General features: G+C 37.1%; 1 protein-coding gene and 1 long non-coding RNA gene across 4 annotated transcripts in view; one reads left to right on the forward strand and one right to left on the reverse strand.

The window, feature by feature from the left end:
* Positions 1–23631, forward strand: part of LOC113455948 — a 149870-nt gene that overhangs the window by 58590 nt on the left and 67649 nt on the right. The window contains exons 2-3 of one of the 2 annotated variants that reach the window (XR_003376850.1): positions 12736–12847; positions 13730–13874. The exons of the other annotated variant lie outside the window; for it this stretch is intronic. This is a non-coding gene — a long non-coding RNA (uncharacterized LOC113455948). The remainder of the gene's footprint in view (positions 1–12735; positions 12848–13729; positions 13875–23631) is intronic. 2 annotated transcript variants of the gene reach the window in all.
* The window catches only part of Scn9a (sodium voltage-gated channel alpha subunit 9), a 124572-nt gene that overhangs the window by 33172 nt on the left and 67769 nt on the right, over positions 1–23631 (reverse strand). Inside the window, exons 8-16 of one of the 2 annotated variants that reach the window (XM_026778698.1) lie at positions 15979–16042; positions 14680–14821; positions 12668–12874; positions 9746–10033; positions 7321–7659; positions 4357–4486; positions 3145–3383; positions 1366–1539; positions 302–658 (exon numbers count right to left, since the gene is read on the reverse strand). In XM_026778698.1, the coding sequence (XP_026634499.1) occupies positions 302–658; positions 1366–1539; positions 3145–3383; positions 4357–4486; positions 7321–7659; positions 9746–10033; positions 12668–12874; positions 14680–14821; positions 15979–16042 (1940 nt within the window). Of the gene's footprint in view, positions 1–301; positions 659–1365; positions 1540–3144; positions 3384–4356; positions 4487–7287; positions 7660–9745; positions 10034–12667; positions 12875–14679; positions 14822–15978; positions 16043–23631 lie in introns of both variants that reach the window. The other variant, XM_005346500.2, reaches the window with a different exon arrangement.

Below are 23631 nucleotides of genomic sequence, written 5' to 3' on the forward strand. Positions count from 1 at the left end.
TTTGGCTTTGCTCCATTAGTTTGGGATCATTAATTTAATCATGTATTATTTACCACTATAGCTTCATATTTGAAGACAGTTCATGTTTTAAAAGGTTAGAGAACTTAATTTGTATGACAAAGCTATCAAAATGAGAGAATAATGTAGGACTTTTTAAGTTTAAAAAATATGAATATAGGTTTTTCTGGTGAAGGGGATTAAAGATATTATTTTGTTTATAAAGTAAAGTTTAAAATTACAAAAATAACATCTGAAAATAATTGTAATAGAAAACTTAAGTATATGAATAGCTCTTACATACCACAAGGTTGCCAATCACCATGACCATCATGTAAACAATAAGGCACATGGTCTGGCCCGCGACCTCCATGCAGTCCCACATGGTCTCAATCCACTCTCCACACAGCACGCGGAACACGATCAGGAAGGAGTGGAAGAAGTCGTTCATGTGCCAGCGCGGGAGTGTGCAATCCTCGTTGATCTTGCAGACACACTCCTTGTAGCTCTTTCCAAAGAGCTGCATGCCGACCACGGCGAAGATGAAGACAATGATGGCCAACACCAGGGTCAGGTTGCCCAGGGCGCCCACCGAGTTGCCAATGATCTTGATGAGCATATTCAGTGTGGGCCAGGATTTTGCCAACTTGAAGACTCGTAGCTAAAAACAAAGTTTAGAATTAGTTATAAAACAGCTTTCAATGTTTCTACTCTTGATTTTTGTTTTTAGTTTATGTTGCAATCTACATTCCATGTTATTATTGTCTAGCTGAAGGCCATAGTTTGTTTTATCTGTCTTTTAATATTTCTGTTGTTTCTTATTACCATAATAATGACAGTACATATTATGAAAAAAGTGTCGTAGTTTTTATTGATGATTCTGAAAGCAACTTATTTGCATGGTATTTGTTCTTTTAGAATTGGTAGCTCAACCTTAATTTTACTTTCTAATGCTTTTAATATTTTTTTAGACTGCACAGTTGTTTGGGTGATAATGATTTAAACTTTAATTACTAAACCCATAAAGCTATGGACATATTATGCCTAAATTTCTGCGAATCATAATCTTCTTATTGTGAATTGTATCATTATATATTAGATTAAAAGTTTTCCTATCATATTAGAATACATCATAGACAGAACTGGACATAATTTCAAGTTCCTAATTAAACATGAGATTCTAATCCTTTAAGTTTATTTGTAAATGAATGAATTTTATTTTGCTAAGTGTAAGATTTGATATTGCCTTTGATTCAACTTGTAAAAATTTTAAATAATAATAATGTAGATTAAAAAACAAATTAAATCCCTAACAAACATGATATCCCGTCCTTACAGAATGCAGCAGTATCTTTAGCTTCTACTTACCAATCGGAATGATCTCAGGACTGATAATCCTTCCACATCTGCGAGGAAAAGCTCTACCAAACTCAATGTCACAATTAGACTGTCAAAAATATTCCACCCTACTTGGAAATACTCATAAGGATCCATGGCTATTAACTTCAGTACCATTTCAGCTGCAAAGATCCCTGTGAAGATCTAAATGAAACACAATATTTTTTTCTCTTATTGGAAAGTAAAGTCATCTTGATGGTGACAATGACTATTAGCTAAGTAGTGACTGTGTTCCATACAATGTGCTAGACACTTCAAAAGTGGCAATTCTCTCGTTTCTTTCTATAAGCAAGGCATATATTTCTTATAATTTTTATATAAAGATTGAAAACTTTAAAAGTTCTAGTTATCATGTCAGTTTTCATCATCAGAGACAGCATTTAAAAGGATCTTTTAAAATTTCAGAGACATGAGCTTTTGATAATTGCCTAATAATTCTGTTACTACATCTGTCTATCTCTATCTATCTATCTATCTATCTATCTATCTATCTATCTATCTATCTATCTATCTATCTATCTATCTATCCATCTATCTATCTCTCCATCATTTATCATCTATATCTATTATCTGTCTGATAATTATTATTTACCTATCATTTACTCTATTTTCTATCTATCATCTATCTACTATGTCTCTATCTAATCATATATTTATTTGTGTATCTATCACTTATATATTTGGTCATCTATATATCATATATCTATTTATCTATTATATCTACTCAGATATTGAAATTTTGATCCTCTCTCCTTTTTATACTTTCTGCTCACAGAGTCATAAAGAACATGTTGACTCAACATTTAAAGGTTTACAAGGGCAGAAGAAAAGTGTTTAACCTACACGGGGCATATAAAGTTAGATACCTAAAGCACTGATGGTGCAAAGTGTATTATTAAAAACAATTAATTCATGACACAGGACTCAAAAAAACTCAAAGATATAACATAAAAAGTTTTGCTTAGGCCTTCTTGTGGCACAGTTTGCCTCAAAGAATTTAGCTGAACAAAAATGGTTCAAAGGGAAGTGGTAAGAGCATTAAAAAAAAAAAAAAGGATTGTAAGAGCAACAGCAGGGAGTTCTCCACTTGGTGTTGTGTTGTTAGACAGGAGAAAAGGTTGACCTCTGAGTTCATGTGTTATAATAAACTCAGAAAGGAGACACTGATTCCCATGACCTAGGACTCCATCAGAAATTAGAAAGCACATACTTCTGCCTTTTGCCTAAAAAAAATAAAAAAATAAAAAAAAGAAGAAAAAATCTAATGCAGAACACTCTGGAATTTGTTCATGGACATAATTAATAAAAGATTAAATCTGGGTTCAAGCAGAGGTCTTTGAAATTATAAAGGTCTGGACACCTCACCAGCATTAATTCAGAACAATACACCCAAAGCGGTTCAAAAAATGTTGAATATTCAGGAAGAGCAATGCAATTATAAAATGCATTTCAAAAAACATTTAAAACTTTCAAATGTTTTTTTTTTGTTTAGGTATTTTGGCAGTTAAAAGATATTTTAAGTCCTGAAATGCTAACACATATGAAAATAATATTGTTATTTATGGAAACCAACACTACTGGAAAAAGTATCTTAAAATAGTATATAAATATCAGAAGGTTGATTTTGTAGCTGGATTCATACGGTAAGTTCAATGTCTGTATAATTAGCTGTAGACCCACAGCTTTAAAAAGCAGAAGGAAATGGTAAGATGACACCCCAAGGGAGAAGATTGTGGGGACACAACTCACCAGATTCCCCACGGCAAGTACATTTTTGAATTCGTCAGTCATTGGGTGGTGCTCCATAGCCATAAACAATGTGTTTAGCACTATGCAAATGGTAATGGCAAGATCTACAAAAGGATCCATAACAATAAAATGGATGAACTTCTTGAATTTTATCCAATATGGAGAGCAATTCCAGATCAAAAATGTATGAGCAAATCTGTACCACCACGGTGGACATTTTTGTCTAGACTCTTCAAGTTCTGGAAAAAAAAAAAACGACAAACATGAAATCACTCGTCCCGTAGTTTATACACTACCAACTAGAAATCATCAATAAAATCTAATATTCAAACACTTGTCATGGTTTAAATTTTGTATAAAAGTGCTATTTCTTTGAAAGCCCAGAAGATTACATAAAAGTCTTGTACTACAAGTACAAGTGAGTTGAAGAAGAAAAAAGGTATTAACGACCAAATACACATGGGCACCTCACAGTTAAATATACACTAGTTGAGGAAAAGGCTCGGATGGTCAAGTTCTTGCCATGTCATGAGGACCTGAATTCTGATCCCTAGAACCTACGCAAAAAGCTGGGCACTAAAGTTCATGCTTGTAATCCCAACACGGGGAGGTGGAGGCAGGAGAGCCATTAGACTTGGTGGTCAGCTAGTCTGGTTGAAATAGTGATGTCCAGGTTCAGTGAGAGACTCCCTGTCCCCCAAGTTGTATGGCGAACAATAGAGGAATATCTTCAAAGTCAGCCTACAAATACACACATACCCATGTGCACATACCTTCTCAGCACATGGTTATCATTACTATTGATTAAATACTATTTTTTTGCATGAAAGTGACTTCATTCATTAAAAATTTACATATACAACACTACATTTACATTATGCATAAATTATTTGTATAACTAAAAATCATACTGTACTTAAATATACATAAATTTTGGTGATGTTTATTAATTAAGGTAACCTGCTTCTTATTTGAATGAAGAAACACTTTTGAAAGGTTTAATAGAATACTCTGGCATATAAATTCACATGCTCTTGAGGTTTTAACTTCCCTCTCATAAAAATAATATTTTTTTTAGTTGTTCCCTTTCACCTTTAATATGCTTCCAATTACTGTTAATAATTTCACAAATCTCTTTAGAGGTGATCATGGTTTATATTAATTTTATTTAAAAACCCATAAGCTAAGTTTTTTTTTTTTTTAATCACATACCTTCTACAGTGTTGGTTAGAATGCTTGCTCTGCTCATGGCTCTCTGCCTGAGGTGTGGGTCATTCAGCATGTCCTCAGACAGGAAATAAGAACTGGAAAGTCTTTTTTTGCGCATTTGATTGGTTGTGCCCTGAAGGGGGAGGAAAGGTGACTGATTGCCTTCTTAAGAACATAAGCCTAATGCAGCATAGGTAGAAATGGAATTTTACTTGGGTAGCTGTAATGAATGCTTATAAGCAGAGATTAGACTACTAGATTCAAACGGTGACCCTGCTGCTTGCTAGATATTTGCAAGAGGAAGGCTACCTAATGCCTCCATCACAAGTAAAATGCATCTAAAGAGAGATCTTGCCTTCTACTCTTGCTTCAGGGGTAAGAAATAGCTCTTCTCGTTACAGCACTATTGTGTTCTCTCTGCACATCCAACTTAATCCAATATCTACCAAGAAAAAAAAAAACATACACAACAACAACCAGACAAGGGCTGTAGAGGTGTGTGAAGACAGGGGCAGGGTCAAACACTAACTTCCATCATTGCTATCTCCCTTGTCTGTTGGGATACCAACATTAATGAAAACTACTTCAAGAATTTTTTTTCTTATCGCTGAAAGAAGACTTTATAACACTTTGGGTGGACAGTGCTAAGTGACTCAGTTTGAAAAAGATTCTTTGGACTGATGACAACACTAGCAGTGTGGAGAGTACAGGCTCTGCCTCAAAGAGGTGAACACATGCTCAAAACCACAGCCCTAAAAGCCACTGACATGCAGTAATTTGAATGGAGGCATGCCGGGCATATTCTTCTTTAAGCAAAATGCTCGTTTTTCAAGCATGCCACCCGATTTAACAAACAAACAAACAAACAAAAATACTGCACCGGTCTTCTAAAAATTACACCCACATACTGTATATATAGCCAGCCAGTGGTGGTAGTGGCACACGCCTTTAATCCCAGTACTAGGGAGGCAGAGACAGGCAGATCTCTGTGAGTTTGAGACCAGCCTGGACTACAAGAGCTAGTTCCAGGACAGGCACCAAAGCTACCCAGAGAAGCCCTGTCTTGAAAAACCAAAACAAACAAACAAACAAACAAACAAGCAAACCAAAAAATTGGTCAAACAATTAAATCCCAAAACTTGTCTCGAAAAATATTATCTCAAAAAGCCAAAAAAAGAGAGAATTATACAGTCCTACAGCACCAGGTATTAGCTTATATGTGCTATGTGATAGATAGAAAAAATTTTACCAACACATATATATCAATATATGTATAATATACATATATGCTAATAGTTCATCTAATTATATAATTAAAAGATGCAAAGTTGTATATAGTCATGTATATATGAATATCAAAATATAGCTGTGCATACATAATCACACTTGTATATATGTGTATGGGAATGTAATCTGTGTTTTCTCTGCCATTCTCTCTTCTTGCCCCAAATAAAAAAGAGTTTGCCTATACCAACTCTTTTTCACATGGGCATGTCTATAACATACAGATTTTACTGTTTGTCATGCAATAGTAGGTGTGCACATGTAAACTGTGCATATGTTGGACTTCTATGATGGTCAAATCTTCAGGTTTCATAAACTTAGCTCTTTAGTTTTGTGGTTTTGATTTTCCTCTGGTAAAAAGTCAATTCTTAAATAAAATATTTCTTTTTAAAAAATGTTAAATGTCCTGCAAATATGACATAAATAGCATAGCATTTAACAGATTACAAACATTATTGGAATCTAAAGCTTAGGTGTCATTTCATATGAAGGTAACATGCTACTTCACAAGGAAACACCATCTTAACAGAAAGGCTTAAGCTGTATCATGCAAGCGTAGACGTTTCAAAGTCACCACAGAGCACATGCATTCTTTTCAAACTGAAATGTGTATATGGCCATGACTTTGATGGAACTTCATTCTCACTTCAAATACTACACAGTTTGCTAGCACAAGCATACAGGTGTGTAGTCTATGATTCAAACTTGCTGCGTTAGTGACAGCTCTTGCTATTTGTTAATGAAACACAACATAATCAGTGTACAAGAGCCATATCCTGAAAACCCCAGGAACTGGAAAAAATCAGTGGGGATGGAGGTTAAGAACATACAATTAAAACACAGGGCCTTTGTGGAAATGTCAGAGCTGCTCCTGAACTATGATCACATGAGAATATTCTGGCTTATTTCTTCTGTTTGTGCTGACAAATACTATATATTCTCATACAGATGTTTAAAAAGCTAAAGAGTATGTTTGCTGTTGTTACTCTTGTTATTAACAACTCAAGTAAGAATCCCTTGAAATAAATATATATTAACTGACCTGAAATAATCAGAAGTAGATGGCAAGGAATCCTTGTTTCTTTACAGAAGTGAGGCCTGCCTACTAATAAGTTCAACCTATTCTATATGTTGTAGGCATAAATGTTCTCTAAAGTGATGGGTTTCAGCCTGTAATCTTAACACAAATATAAGTAAATGTATCCTTTTACCAACATGGGACATAAAATATCATTGTTAACTTAAGATTTATGTATAAGTTCGTAATTATGTGTATCTGTGTCTATGTTGTTATGCACATGTGAGTGCAGTACCCACAGCTGCCAGGAGAGGGATCCAGAAACCTTGGAGCCAGAGTTGTACAGTGGTTACTATTGTGAGTTTCCTGACTTCAGTGCTGTGCCAAGGGCCCTTACTCATTGAGCCATCTGGATAGCCCCATAAAATATCTTTTAACTAGGTGGTTGCAGCACCTAACTCGTGGGGATTGAGTTATGAATTAAAGCTGTGTTTTCACAGAGAAGGCATCCCCAAACACAGAGCCATTCACAGGCAAGAAAGCAGAACCCCCCCTCCCCCGCCCCAGCAGAGAGACTGACTGATGCACGAGTAATTGCCCAGGCATGCCTGAGCTATGGAAAACATCCTTACACTGTCGTCGGAAGTTGCCTTATCTATTATCACCTCTGGAAGAAGCTGTCCATTGGGGACCATGAGGGCTGTAGGTCCGTCAACAAGCGACACCACGCCATTGCAATCCACCGCACTGTGCATCTTTCCGTTCACCGACAGCATTTGTGGGGACCTACTGGCCTGGCTGATGTTACTGCTTCGTCGCTCCCGAGGCCTGTGAGGTACAAATAGTGAACCCCGCCTGCTCTCGTTGTCTCCAAAAATGCTATGCTCGTCATCGGCGAACTCTGTCTCAGATCCGAGATCTCTTCCTCGACCCTTGAAACTGAAGAGACTCGTTCGGCTGCTGCGCCGTGCAGAAAACAAGGAGCCGCGAATGCTGAGTGGTGACTGTGAGAAAAACAAGGCAGAAAGTGTTTGCTGGAGCTCCAAATAAGAGCAGACTTCGTGAAATTACCACCAAATCGCTAGCCTGAGACCAGCGACGCTGTGCATGTTTAAAAGAATCGTATTTAAAAGAAAAGCAATTCAACAAAAAGATCAATTCTAGGGGGGGGGAAAAGAAAGAAAAAGATAAAGAAAAGGCTGCAACAATCAGAAGAATCTATTCCCAGAACCTGGCAAAGGACTTGCCCCAGTTCTAGCACTAAAACTCATCCACTATAAGGTGTGAGAACCTATCCTTTTATAGACTGGAGTCTAGTTGGGTATGCTTTAGAGTACATAGTAGTCAAGGAAATTAAGAGACAGGGACTATTGTGACTTCGGGGTTCGGCGAGGGGCAGGGGGGGAGTGGCTCCCAAGGGAACAGTGGAAAGCTGTCCTCTTCATATGACTCCTCTGCAGTGTAAACTGATTCCATAAATGAAAACACAGGATAGATTATTTAGAAGTACTAAATTCAATAAACGTTAGTGCTATCTATTTTAAAGACAAGTGGCAGGTACTGGGAACAGTGGAAAATGAGTAAGACAAGGAAGGGTTTTGCCTCAGAACAAGCAGAAACTCCCTCTTGTCTTTCCTTGCATTAGTACCATGAGGATTCTAGCTACCTATCCTAGCCTACGCCTTGTTGCAGACAAGGACTGACTGTCTTTTCTGTCTGTGCTTCACACTTAAGTAACAGAAGCTGGAAACTTCCAAACTGTGGCAAAGATGACAATGGCAGATAACTCGGGCCATGTCTGGAACCCCAGATTAGGGGATGCAGAGGACAGAGGAAGATGTATAGGATTATGAGGGTGAGGTACTTGAGCTAAATAGTGGAAGATGGGGTGCCGCTGTGTCAGGAGAAATTAATGAAGAAAGTTATCAGTAAGAAGCAGACTGGGCTGGGGACATAGCTAAGTTGGTAGTATGCTCGCTTAGTTTGTATAAGGCCTTCGGTTCAAATCCCAGCACTGCATTGGCCATGGTAACCAATACCTACTATGCCAGCACTGGAGACGTAGAAGGGATGAGGTCAGAAGTTTAAGGTCATTCTTGGCTATACAGAGAGTTTGAAAAGAAAAAGAAATAAATAAAAGGGGGACAATGTGTACGAAGTAATAGAGGAAGGGAAGGTATAAAAATCTTCAGGTAACAGTGAGCATCTCTGTTATGGGAAATGAGCAATCCAGGAAAGTAAAGGAAGCTGAGAAGGTGAAGTCAAAGCTATCTGTGATCGGCATAAGATGTGGTTCTTGATCTTCAGTGTTTATTCAATAGAGTGCCAAACCCATAAGTATATTTTTGTCTTGACAACAATTGAGGTGGGGTTGTACAGTGTTTAAATGTTTGGTAGCTCTGGACCCATGGCTCATCTGATGGGCTTGCAGGGGGACCAGCCAGAGTGTAGAGGTTTCAGTGTGAAAAACAAGATTAGCGAGAGGGAAAATCCACAAGAGAGAAATTCATTTATTTGTCAACCAGAAGCTTCTGTGCTTGGAGTGAAGATATCAAAAGAATGGACAAAATTCAAAATTGGCTGCCTGCTACTTTGGTTCATGCTGGTCTACAGGACATAAAAAGATAGAGGAACTACTTTCAGGATTATATTATGGCTTTCCCTCCCTCTTTCTTTTCTTCTCTCTTCTCTCCCTCCCTCCCTCTCCCACTTTTCTTCTTCTCTCCTCTTGTTCTTATCAGGAGTGAGGTATTAAAAACATTGACAAAATACAACCATGAGAATTTATCTGTATTGTAAACACCATTCTTCATTCCTATAGTAGTTTGCAGAAACATTTTATTTTAGAAAAATGCTTCTTAAGGAAGAAATAGCAATTCTGAAAGAATAGCTTTTTTATGAAAATGAAAATGGCAACTTAATTGAGAAACCATATACATCTCTCTTCTTTCCATAAACACCCAGCTAAAGGCAGCATTTTAGGTAAAATGTGATGGTGAAGTCCCCTTCCTCTCTTGGACCCTGACCCCAGCCTTAAACCTTGCACTGGCTTTTGGCTGTGCAGCCCTTGCCTGGTGGCGCTGGTAGTACCTGGTTCGGGGTGGACAGCCTCTTCTCCCGGGAGCGGTGATGTCCTTCCACGCCGAGATGGAAGCTTTTCTTTCTGATACTTTCCTCCGATCCCGACTTGGACAGTTTCTCGTCGTCCCCCTTTTCCTCGCCACTGGAGATCTTCTTCTGGTTCTTTTTCCTTCTTCTGTTTCGTCTCTCCTTGGCACTCTTGGAGCTCAGCCGTGAGGTTTCTGAAGAGCTCTCCGACAGAGCCGTCATCCTGCTCCGCCCAATACTCGTGTACTCAGCTGCAGCTGCAGCAATGGCCTGTTGAACCAAGACAATCCCAGCATTTAAGTAATTTCCAAATCTTGAAAAAAAAAAAACAAGTCTCAGGGTACCCAGACTGGGCATTCAGTTACAAATCTTGTCCAGGAAGTAATCCGTGTTGTGTTGCATTATAACGAATGAGCATGTGAAGCATAGTTTCTCCTCTCACATATTATAATAAATTTCAGTACCTTTGTAATGCAACTCTTTCATGTTGTAAGCTTCCTTAGAATTAAGTAAATTGAAGTACTACGTGTCGAAGTTTTACAGGTATTTTTGCGATAGAAAACTCACATAAACTGTGTGCTAAGATAATGAATTTGAAGATCAGGTAAGCAACTCAGGGTGACCCATGGAATCAGAAACCCCATAGCTTAGTGAGAGTGGCATGTCTGAAAATAGAAATAAGTTAATAAGGAAATAAAGTGTCAAGAAAAATTATAAAGTCAATGATTCTTATCTTAAGGGATTGATGAAATCTCGAAACTGAATTACCAGGGAGAGAAGGTAGCTATCCCACCTCACTAATAAATAAATAAATAAATAAATAAATAAATAGCTTTCTAAACATAAAATAAGAATTCCATTTGGGTTTTATCCTATGATTTATGACTTCCCCAGTTATTTTGATAAATGACACGTTGCTAAGTTGTCTTCTAAGTATTTATGTCCATACCCACATAATTTGGACTGTCCTCAGCCTTGGTAATAGAAGTATATTTTTGCAGGGGGAAACAATTAATGCAGGAATGCATGATTGTTCTAAGTACTAAGAACAAGAAACTGAGTGTTCAGCCCTAAATGGGGCATCTATCAGCCTCCCTCCATACACCCAGCCAGGCTCAGGGAAAACCACAGAAAAGGAAGCAACAATAAGGCAAGAGTCAGAGAATAGGGATTAAAGCTTTGAAATGTTGACTTCTGGGCACAATGTGGCTATCACACTCAAGAACTCAGAGCAACCGAGGCTACCGGCATGAGACCTGGACAAGAGCAAGCGAACCGAAATTCAGGAAGAATGAGGCAGGTACTCTCTGGGCCATGCCCCTTATGGAAGTGCTACTGGCAGTTGGGGCACCTGGGACAGGGAGGATCATTTTTTTCTTTGTGTGTATGGCCATTGGTAGTTTTCCCATAGTCCAGGGGATGACCCCATAATCAGGCACTTATGGGAAGCACTAATGAGACTTAGAGGGTTGTCAAAAATTGACTTGAAATTGGGAAAGGTAGACTGGGAGAGTTAGAGAATGGAAAAATGAGGTTATAGATTTGAATGGATGTGAATATTTCAAGTCTAAAGGAAAATCATTTAAGGGAACTAGATGGAAAGATGTAAAGGAAAAGTAGAAAAATACTTTCAGCCTTACCCTCAGAAAGGAGTTGTGGTTATACTTCTCCAGGTCATTTATGTATTAGTCTAACAGTTAAATTGAGATTGCATCCTGTCTATCATTACACCCACTATTATTTTGTCAACATTTTCCTCATTATAAAATTTTCTCAAAAAATGTATAATTTTATATATGAGTACAATGTCAAGACACAAATATATAATCCTATTATACATTTTTGGACAGTTTGAAAATGTGTTATATTTCTTAATTTTACCATTTTAATGTTAAATATATATGGCACTACATATACCTGTACATTAGTATTTCTCCGTGTCACAGATTATTGGCCTGGCTAGTGTTACAGCCATTCGAGAGGTTAACTATACCAAATCACGTGGCAGGTTTTAAAGCATTTACTAAACAGTTATACAGCTGAAATACTAAAGCCTTTGTAGAGAAAGCTAGCACGCACTGTGCTTTACTCAGAAGTGATCACAGTCATTATTGTGACTGTCTTAATCTGAAAGTTTATAACATTAGCAAAAGTTAATGAGCATTTGTTTTAATCTCTAAATTGTTGACTAACCTTCATGTTACAGTTTCTTACTATTATGAGGGTCACTTCACAAGATGGAATCCTTGCCTGCTCCTGTCAACTAAGTTAAAAACCACGAGTGAGGAGGCCTTCAGCCTTATGTATATGTGTTGCTTTTATTGGTTCTGGAGGAGAGGCAGACGTTGTTTTCAGTCTCGTACCCACTGATTAGCTCATGGGGCTCAAGGGAATAGTAGCAAATCCATGGACAGTGACTGCCCTGATTAAACTCAGTAGGTTAGGAAAAAAAGATATAGTTGTAGGAAAGGGACTTGTAGGTTGCAATTGCAGGGCGATTGGGTGAGAGGAAAGTAAGAAAGAATTAGGGTGGCAATAATCAGAATGTGCTATCTGTGCATGAAATTGCAAAGGAAAAGCTGTTATTGCTGAGAATGGACACAATTCTTATATTCTTAGAAGCTGTCATGCTGATGCATTCTGGGTGGCAGAATTACAAGTGATGTCTCAGAACATCTGCTATGGAACTGGGAGATTATTATAATAGGTGTCCGTTCTAGCTCTGTTTAGAGCTCATTCCTTCAAGCACATTAGAAACAAAAGGATGCGATTCACACAGAATACAGGAATTGTTATTTGGCCTTTCTACCAACATCAAGTATAGTCTACTGAAATCAGGAGAATCTACATGGAAAGGACCTTTGTTTCTCCTCTGCCTTCATATTTGTAGTGACAAACACTTACCTCTGCTTCTTCCTGCTCTTTCTTGAGTCGGTCTAACATCTGCTGAAATTCTAATTCTTTCTGTTTAGCTTCCTCGATGTTGGCCTGGTTCTGTTCCTCATAGGCCATGGCTACCACAGCCAGGATCAAGTTTATCAGATAAAAGGAGCCCAGGAAGATCACCACAACAAAGAAAATCATGTAGGTTTTGCCAGCAGCACGTAGAGTCTGGGGGTAGAAAAGGAAATTGTTATTTTAATAATGCAAAAATTTTACTAATTTTTTTATTGTGGTTGATAAATAAAGAACATGCAAGTCAAATATTTTGTAAAATTTCATATTATAGAAATATAAATGAAAGCAATATATTTGAAGACAATTGGTATTAAACAAACTTGTCTTAATCAGTATAAAAGGTATAGCAATGTAACAGGCTGGTACTAAGGTTTGATAATTAGTATTAAATATAGCATAACTTTCTCATTTTTCACATTTTTGAAATTACTGGTAACTTTAGCTCTCATACTGTCTTTTAATTTTTCAAACAGCCCCCTTTATTGTTCAAGTCCTATTCTTTCCTTTTTAAATTATTATCATTTTAAATTTTGATGCAGACAGATTGCTTTAATGATTAAATTTATTTGTTGACTCCATGGATATTTATTTTTATCTAGTAAAACCATTATTAATGATTAATAATTAAAATTATTTATTTTTAAATGCAGTATATTCTGCCATTTGCTTCATTTTTAGAAAAATTCAAAATAGTATAGAGATATAAGTGAAACCTATATACCTCTGGAATCCTTAATATTTATTCAATTCCCCACTCTATCATTTTGTTGTTGTTATTGCTTTTATCTTGAATAAATTCATAAAAGTGGAACATTTAGGTCATTGGAAACTTTTTATTTTCATTAACTTTCTACAAAGGTGACTACCAATGTGTGAGAAAGTCTAGCTTCCTTATCTCAACCTAAATACGGCCATCTTTCGTCGTCCCTTTGCAAATTTGTATGTCAATGCTTTTATTTTGCATGACCTTAACTTTGAGCTAAGATACTCTTCTTTTCTATTATAAAGGTGGGGACTGTAATGGTGGTTCCATGACAGTGGCCCTGGAGACTCTGGAGGATGACAAAGGAGGACCTGAGCCCAGCAGTACAGCATTCTAAGATTCTGTTTCTACCTCTGAATTATTTCTATCAATTTTATTTTCCTACAAAAGGTATTTTATATAGTTTTTATAACATTTATAATAGTCACAGAAGTAAATATAAAAGAGGCCAAAAGAAGTACTTTTAACAATTCTGAGAAAAGAAATTCATGGTTACATGAAATAAGAGAATTATCATTTCAACTACTTTCCTCTTGGTTTGGGTGCTGAGATATATAATATACACATAGAGAAGCCCATGTGGCGCGTGCCTCACATTCATGCTAAAGTGCACAGCCATGGGAATGAACACTAGAGCAGATTGATGTTTAAGCGGAGGAACATTTAAGGGTCATGAAACCCAGAAGAGGAAGTAGTTGACAAGGGAGAGGAAGGTTTGGAGTAGAACTGAGTATTTAATTGTAAATAAAGGTTCAACACTAAGGTATAGTGGGCACAGTATAGGAGAATCTGTGGGCACAGGACAGGAGGGTCTGGTGGGCACAGGACAGGAAATTCTCCAGGATTCTGTCAGCCCAGGCATGTGAAGGAAGTGGTGAGTGTGCAAAGACAGCTCAAGAAACTGCAATGTACTCTGCTCTTTATGTCGGACCCTAGGGGTATGTTGGATACTAAGGAAGACCTAAAAATTAACATTTCTCAGAACATAGAAGAAAATTAACTTAGGATCTAAGAACTATCTGTTCTAATATGAGCATGATAAATTATCTCTAATGTTAGAAATGCATGTCGGGATTCCCATATTGTCCACAGAAATGAAATGAAAGGAACAGCAACCGCAACAGCTCCCAAGGCAGAATCAAAGCACACTGAGCACTGACCGCCTTTAGAGACATCTGATTCTGTTGGCACCCACCTGCTGGTAAAGGTTCTCCCAGTAATCCTGAGTCATTAGCCGAAACAAGGCCAAGAAGGCCCAGCTGAAAGTATCAAAGCTTGTGTAGCCATAATCAGGATTTCTGCCAGCCTTCACACAGTAGTATCCTTCTGGACATTGGCTACAGGTACAAATGGGAATTACAGGTCAGGATATGTTTGGCGTGTAGGTAAGGAACACTATAGCAGAGTGCTAACCTCAAGGTTCAATGTAGAGGTTGAACATTGCCGAACAACTATGAGACTGTAACCTGGGGTCAGAAAGAATGACCATTGCTTCTCATTTCACTATTTACTAGTTGACCATTTTGCCAGATTACTTAAATTCTCAAAGATACACTTTCTTCCAAGTGGAAATAGCGAAATAACTTACCTCAAGAATTTAAGATTGACTTTGAATTTAAATAACACGATTAACCCTATTCCCTGACCATAGAGCCATTTAGTAAATGGAAGATTTCATAAGCAACATATTCATAAATTCAGATCAATAGAGTTTGCTATGAAGGCCTCTGGCAAAATGGCTTCTCTGAAAGTTACTCTTGTGGTGAATTAAAGCCAGGAATAGTCATATACAACATTTGAAAATGTTCATAAAAATTTTGGCTTTAAAATTTTTTACTTTCTAAAACTGGCAGATTGGTTTTTAGCCTCCTTAGATGAACATAGTGTCTGAAGCATTTGTGGGAGGGGCAGCACTGCTGATTCTGAGGTTCATAGAGTTTCCAGAACCCGATGAAGAGACCCCTTGCTGGCAAGCAGGACAAGAGCAAAGCTCTGCTGCAAACTGCAGGTGGTGTATGGAGAAATCAAAACGGTGTTTTATAAACAGAAGATTCTGAAAACAACTAGTCCACAGGATCCTGTGTAAATTGGTCTGAGCAGTATACTCAGTTACCTATGAGTCATATTGAATTAGGCAGTGGAGAGCTTTGAGATGGAAAGAGATATTGATTTTGTTATTCTTCTTTCCAAGAAGTAAGGCCTTAAACTAGCCAACCGATTTTTGAGAGGCTTTTAGAAAGTATTCTTGTATATCCCTAGATTCTCATGATGGCTATTTTGTTTTGATTCAAGCCTGATCTCATGATTGGTCTTGCTTTCCAATGCATGCATAAACTATAAACATTTTAAAATCTCTGTTCATTGTTAGATAAAATGAGCAAAATCGATGCCATGAAATTTATGAAAATTGTAATATTGAATCAAAAGTACTCATTGAGCGTGAGATTTTTTCCTTGGCAGCATTTCAACTAAAAGCAAAGCAAATATTACATACCCAGAATCTGTGCTGAAGCCACAAAGGAGAGCATCTTTGGTTCCCTCCAAGTAATAAAAATATCCTGTTTAGGAAGAATTTGAACAATATCGCATTACAGGATGTAATCAGTAGGAGTCATAAGGCAAGTAAGTTAATGAATATAGACATGTACGCAAACATCTAAGTCTGATTCCCAGTAATGAGCATTTATTCTTTTAATATTCTCATATGTTATTGATAAAGAATCTACTTATAACATCTTATGGACCAGTTTTATGAATAATTATGAAGACACAAGTGATAAACAAAATGCCTAGCTCTGGTAAGTTTCCTTAATCTGGTGCATATGGATGTTAGTGTATGTAGGAAAGCAATTAACAAGTAGATATGTGTAGCAATCCCAGATAGTGGCTGGTTTGTGTCTTCATTGTTACCGTCAGGACTCTAGAGTTGAAGGTTTGTTCTTTAGTGCACAGAGTCATAGTTAGAGCCTTTGGGTTGTTATTGGTTGAATTAAAATGGCTCTAAACTCATGATTGGATCAATGTATTATGGAACCAATCTCAATGGGATGTTGGGAGGCAACAGAGAACTAACTATGAAGGTCAGGCACAGGTGGATCAAAAATGTGAGTCACTGGGAGATATGCCCTTGAAGGACACATTCTGTCACTGGTCTCTTCCTCCATCTCCTGCTTTCTCTTTCTGCCTCCTGGTTCCCACAAGATGAATAAGCACAAGTCTTTGCTTATTATCATAGTGCTCTGCCTTACCACAAATTCAGAGACAACAAAGCTAAATAACCATGAAACCAAACTTCTGAGACCTTGAGCTAAACTGACTTTTATTTTATTTAAACCAACTTAATCATAACTTAAAAAAGAAGTAGAGAGTTATAACTGATCTAATGAAAATATACTAAAACAATAAGAAAAACAGTGTCCAGGAAATTCTAAGGGGATGGAATTTGACAAAGAAACCATTCTTTGATGTTTGAAATGCCATTGTGATCACCCTGTAAGATATATGTTGATAGAGGAGTAACATGGATGTAGTAACAGGTTCAAGAATACTTAGATATGAAGAAGGCATGGGATACAGTAGGTAGCAACTGTTTCTGGGGACAGGTGAAATGTATGTAAGGCACCAGTGATGAAGATGGGGTTTGGAGAGACAGTCAGCTTTTGATAATTATTTTAAAAATTTTATTCAAGGCTGCAGGTTTCAGGAAGTTTTTCTGAGAGAAGGTAGAGCTGAATTGGAAAGGAGAAGAGGTGAAAAGAGGAGAGAGGAGGAGAGGAGAGAAGACAGAGAAGGAAGGAGCTCTAAACTGTGTCTTAAAGTACTACACCTGAAGCAAAAGAATCAATAACTCAATACTGCAAATGGATACAATTTATTTTATATTATTTTTTTCTTCTTCTTCACCCACAAAGCAGTATCTATAGGACTTGGAAAGTTCTAGATGTTGAGAGTTTAGCTCTTTTCTGGTGCCCTTTATCCCCATTTTTCTTGGTAAAGGATTTCCTGTTTTCTTCATCATTCAGTTTTAAGACTTCCTGATATGACTGGAGGGCAACTCAGTCTTCCAAATTACATACATAAAGGACTAAGGCTTACATCATCACTCTCAAATTCTAGCATTTTTATGAGTGTTAATTTTATAAAATAATAGATTTCGTTATGGCATTTCCATACTTGCATGTAATTCCATTTTTTTTAAAGGGTTCAAATTCCCATTTGGCTCAAAACAACAATAATGAAAATTATGATTATTGGATTTTGTAGTAATAATGGAATGGGATGGGTGAGTTGGGGGAGGGACAGAGAGGGAGAGCAAGGAAAGAGTTATCTGATAGAAGGAGCCATTATGGCATTAGGGAGAAATCTGGTGCTAGGGAAACTTGCAAGAATCCACAAGGATGACCCCAGTTAAGACTCCTAGAAATAGTGGAGAGCGAGCCTGAACTGGCCTTCCCTTGTATTCTGATTGATGACCACCCTAATTGTCATCACAAGACCTTCATCCAGTAACTTATGGAAGCAGATGCAGAAATCCAGAACTAAACTTTATCTCAGCTCCCGGAGTCCAGTCTAAGAGAATCAGGATCAGGATGGGGAACCCACAGAGACTGCTAACCAGAGCTAGTGGAAGCTCACTGACTCTGGACTGATAGCTGGGGAACCTGCATAGGAATGTGGGTGGCAGTGTGTGGCTGCGACAGTCTGTGAGGCCACTGGCAGTGGAACCAGGATTCATCCCCAACGCATTAACTGTCTTTTTTTGGGGTCCATTCCCTAAGGACCTTGCTTAGCCTAGATACAGGGGGTAGGGGCTTTGTCCTGCCTCAACTTGATATGTCAGACTTTGTTGACTCTCCGTGGGAGGCCTTATGTTTTCTGAGGAATGGATGGGGACTTGGGTTGGGGGGGGCAGGGGAAAAGGAGGATAGGAGGGAGGGGGAAGTGTGGTTCGTATGTGAAATGAAAAAAAAAACATTTAAAAAAATTTTAAAAAATATTTTGAAGTTGCATATTCTTATACTTGGGTATGGCTTCTACAGCATCCTATACAATTAAATTATCTTACTGCTTTAGATGCTACATTTGTGGGTTATAGTTTAAAATACCTATGGAGTTTTTAAATGATCCATATATATGACTTTCAGATAAACCAATAACGAAGTTCTACACAAACTGGTCACTGAAGGACAAGCACTACTACCATTAAACTAACATTTAATTTCAGAGGAGATTGAGCAACTGGCTCACACACCAGCTCCTTGTCTGACTTATAAGATACAAGCAAAACTGGAAAAGTTCTTACTTAGTGAGACAGTAAATAGCTTTGACAGAAAAAGCCCATGCTTCAGTGATGATGACTCTGGCAACATAAAGATAGTCAAGATAAGACACAATTTTCTATCCCTTTTTTGTATGTTTATTTACTTACTGTGTGATTTTTATATAAGGCTTTTGCCATGTATTTCAGGTTTACATAAAGCCTGATGTAATTCAATCTTGTCTCAAACTCATACTCCTACCTCTGTCTCCTAAGTGTGGAGGTTATAGACATGGCCTACTAAATGTGGCTCTTGTGATATCTTTTTTTTTCAATATATAAGCCTACATGACATTTTAATGAGGTAAGATTACCTAGTGATTAGCCATAAAATTACCAAGGAATATTCAGCGGTCGTTGAGGAGCCAAATCTAGGGCTGCCTGAACCCTCACGCTACCAGGCTTCCATTTAATTCAACAGGCATGATGAAAGGTTTAGCAATGCATCTAGCTCACCTTGCTTTTGCAGAGCACATTACAATCTTTTCTAAATAACCACTGAATGTGTGGGCTAATTGTCCCCAAGAGAATATAATTTTAATATCTAAAGGAAAGGAGAAATGGCCTGGAAAGAGAAAGTGATCATTGTATAAAATCTAAAATAAATGATTCTGAAAGTGATTCATGAGCTGACTCATGAATTTAACCACAAGTTACACACTGAGAGTGGAAAATAGATTCCCAGACTCGTGAACAGAGCTCAGTGAGTAGCATGCTTGCCCAGCACACATGAAGGCCTAAGTCTGATGCACAGCAATGCATAAATGAGGTATGGTGAGTTATACCTATAACCCCAGCACTTAAGAGATGGAGTCAGGGAAATCAGAAGTGCAAAGTCCTATTTATAGGAAATTCAGTGCCAATATGAGATACATGAGATTTGGTCCACGTCAAAAAAAAAAAGACACATGTACATATAAACATTTCATGTTCACGACACTACTGAGTGATCAAGGATGCTTATGAGATTAAGCACATTTCTTGGTGTGCTGCAAAGTGTTTCCAAAGACGGATAATGAGGCTTTGACCTAAGGACTGGTTTAATTCATCCATGCACTAAAATCTTGAACTGACTGTAGAAAGGTGGTAGAACTGTGGCCTGTGGGGTTTGTTTGAAGAAATAAGTCATTGGGGTTGGAGATTTGTCCTGTTGTATCTTCTCTCCCCTTGCTCTTATAGATTACTCTCCTTCCTGGTAGTTAAGAGCTGAGCATCTCTGACTAGCATGATTCTGCTGCTAAGACGTTCTGCCCACCATCAGCTGAGAACCTTTATAATCAAGGACCAGACCCTGAGAGATCGGAAGCCATAAGCCCAACATATGTAGTTATAAAAGTGATCGCAAGGTTTTGGAAAGTGAAGACAGCTTTACGTATTGTTCCAATACAGTTTTGTTTTAACGCTTGTACCTTAAGATCTTCAGTATAGTGGTATTTCACTTGTATTTTAATAAATTAAACCAACCCGAAGACCTGAAAAGCAAAGTAGTCAGCCATTAGCTATTACCACAACCTCAGTCTGAAAATGGCAGTCCGGCCTACAGGAATCTCAGAATGAGACTGAGACTGAAGGCTGTTTCCTCCTGTTTTACAATTCTCTCTAGGACAGGAATTAAAGTCATGCATCACCCAGTTTCTATGGCAAACTAGTAGGGCTACTGGGATTAAAGGTGTGTGTTACCACTACCTGGTCAGTAAGGTTGACCACTGGGGCTATTTTACCCTCTGATCCTCAGGCATGTTTTATTATTAAAATACAACTGAAATGTCACCACACTCCAGTGCCATTTCTGTATGATAATGCTCATATTACAAAGACTTCTTATTATTTCCTGTGCAGTAAATGTATTTCTTAATTTTTAATGTATGCGTGTTTTTTAATTTTTGTTTTGACTTTAAGGGTCTGATTTGGTTTTGGCTTTTGAGTCAGTGTCATAAATACCTTAGAGTCACCTAAAACTCTGTTTTCTAAAAATAATCTTGAACTCCTGATGTTTCTGTCTGTATCTCCCAAGTGCTGGGATAGTGGTCATGTTACACTACCTCTGGCTCTTTGGGGTTTTTGTCTGTGGGGTGAGGCAGTTGGTGGTTTAATGTAGTCCTGACGAGCCTGACACTCAGTATATGGGCCAGGAGGACATTGAATTTGAGGCAATCCTGCTTCTGCCTACTTAGTGCTGGGAGTATAGACTTGGCCAGTTCACCCGACTGTTTTGATATGCTCTAGTGAATGCCAACTATGTAGTTTCTTGGCAGAAAGAGAATATTAAAGGAGGTTGTTGCTTAGAGTTTTATATTTTTAATTTTTGATACATGGCTGCCTTTTATAATATTTAGGTAAACATAATTAAGTTCTCATATAATATAGGTCATTTGAAATAGATAATTTGAAAAATATGCATATGTATTTCTGTCCTATCCTTATATGATAAGTAGTTATGTTTTAGGCTTTGTCTTTGGCCTTTCTTGAGAAGGCACTTTCACTTCCTTATGACCCTCCTGAGGTGTGTTTGTATTTCGAGAGCTATCTGAGTAAGGCTTTCAGAACTGAGCAAGCGTCATGTGCTTTACTACCGAGCCATTGCTTTTATTTTTAATATTCACAGTGACAAAAATGTTTTCTCTTTTTTTTGCTCTTGGTTCAGTTAGAGTACATTAGTGCTAATGTTTTATTTAAATTCAGTTCTCACATAGTTTAATTTTTTAATGTTCTATCTAATGTCTTTTAAACATTGCTTCACTACATGGTTAAATTAAATTTTGTCCCCTCCCAGCAGAAAGCTTTGGCGTGTGAGGATGTTTAGTTCTTGCCTTATAGTAAAACAGGTAGTTGTTTCAGACTGAAAACTCCTCATAGAACAGTACAAATAGCTAAAGGAATATTAAGGTCGTGGGGGTCCCATACAAAACAGACCTTGTGAAAGAAATTTTATGTGTGATAGAACTGGATAAGATTAAAAGAGAATTACTTGTAACATATTTTTCTAAAACTTTTCAACTTTTAAAATCTAGATTGACTCACTAAGTAAAAGCAACTGTGCTTTCTTGGAATTTAGCTGTATTATTATTATTCATTTATTTATTATTATTTTAATTTTAACTTTATTTTTTTTTCTTGAGAGAATGGCCCATTAGTCATCTCAGAATGACGTCTGTTCTTATAGCAAGAAAAACAGAGAATTGAGTTGATTTATGAAGTACCCAAGTAGTGCTGTCAGGTAATACATAATTTCAGGCTTCCTTTCAGTTCTGTCTTTATGGCCAAATTATTAAAATGTGTTTTAGAAATCACATAAATTTCCAAGATACCAGGGCATTTGTCATTCCATTAATTAGACAGATAAGGATTCTTCATCTCTAATGACGATGAAATCACAATACTTTATAAATGCATACCTCAACATCAAGGAAAATAATTAGAATATCATATGTACTCACTCATAAGTGGCTTTTAGACATAACTCAAAGAAAACCAGCCTACAATTTACAATCACAGAGAACCAAGACAACAATGAGGACCCTAAGGGAGACATTCATGGATCTAATCTACATGGGAAGTAGAAAAAGGCAAGATCTCCTGAGTAAATTGGGAGCATGAGGATCATGGGGAAGGGAGAAAAAAGGAAGGGAGCAGAGAAAAAATAAAAAATAAATGATAAAAATACATCTTATCTAATTAAATAATTAAATATCAATAAAAGCTTTTTCACGTTTTTATACTACCTCAGATGGTCAGCACTAATATTGCTAGGCTATGTCATTTTATCCACATCAAATAATAGGTACTATCTGGTCATCCAATAATACTGTTGTGTGTCTCATGGAGAAAATAAAGAAGTATTTAAAATAAAGTAGATCTGGTGTTAAATGTGGATGATTTGAATAACTTCCTAATTCATACCAAGTTTCCATTCTTAAAAACTTTGCACTGTGTACCTTGTTTATGTCATAGTAGAGCAAAATGTTTTTAAAAGTTGAAAGTAGGAAGTGTAAAGAAAACTCTTCAATTTGCAAATGTTGCCTTCTCTTTAGGGTTAGGCTTTCAGAATCACATATTTGGTTTCTTCTAAATATAATAATATTAGAAAGCTGTAGATGATTTTGTAGTTAAATTATATCAGAACTTGCACAACACAGCATCAAAGTGGAAAGTCTGAAGCAAATGTATATCCTTAATCTCTTAATTGTTGGTAGCCAAGAGCCATGCAGGCATTCCGTAGTGGAACCTTGATAAATGTCATGCTTTCTTTTTGGTAACTTACAATGTCATCCTCCAGGGAACAGAGGAGTTAGCAATATAATTCTCATCCCATCACATCCATGGACAACTATTTATTTTAATAATGACCATATAGATAAACAATTCTAACAACACAAATGTAAGTACACAGCCAATAGGCAACTGAGCCTTAGTGTAGTCATCTAAATTTTACCAGTAGATGCCAGCATATAACCATCTAAAAGGATATATTTGCAGGGAATTTTCCTTCCCTAGCTCAACATACATGTAAATGCATTCATGACTAGTGGCTTCATTATAGGATAGTCTACAATAGATAACTGTACTGTAAAGGCCATAGCTGTCCAGCCATCTTCTTTAAGTAACAAGATTGCTTTGAACTATATGCTGGTAAGCAAGAACTAACATCTACTCCATTTCAATAAATATATTTGGAATGGTAGCTCTTCAGTGTGCCTAGGGATATAACTCAGTGTGTAGTGCTTTTACCTAACATATGTGAGGTCCTAGCTCAATCTCCAGATTATAAAAATAAGTATATTAATAAGTAATAAACGGGAGATATGAGAAATATAAGAAAAAGCAAAATAA

Source organism: Microtus ochrogaster, chromosome 4, assembly GCF_000317375.1.
Source record: "Microtus ochrogaster isolate Prairie Vole_2 chromosome 4, MicOch1.0, whole genome shotgun sequence".
Lineage (NCBI taxonomy): Eukaryota > Metazoa > Chordata > Mammalia > Rodentia > Cricetidae > Microtus > Microtus ochrogaster.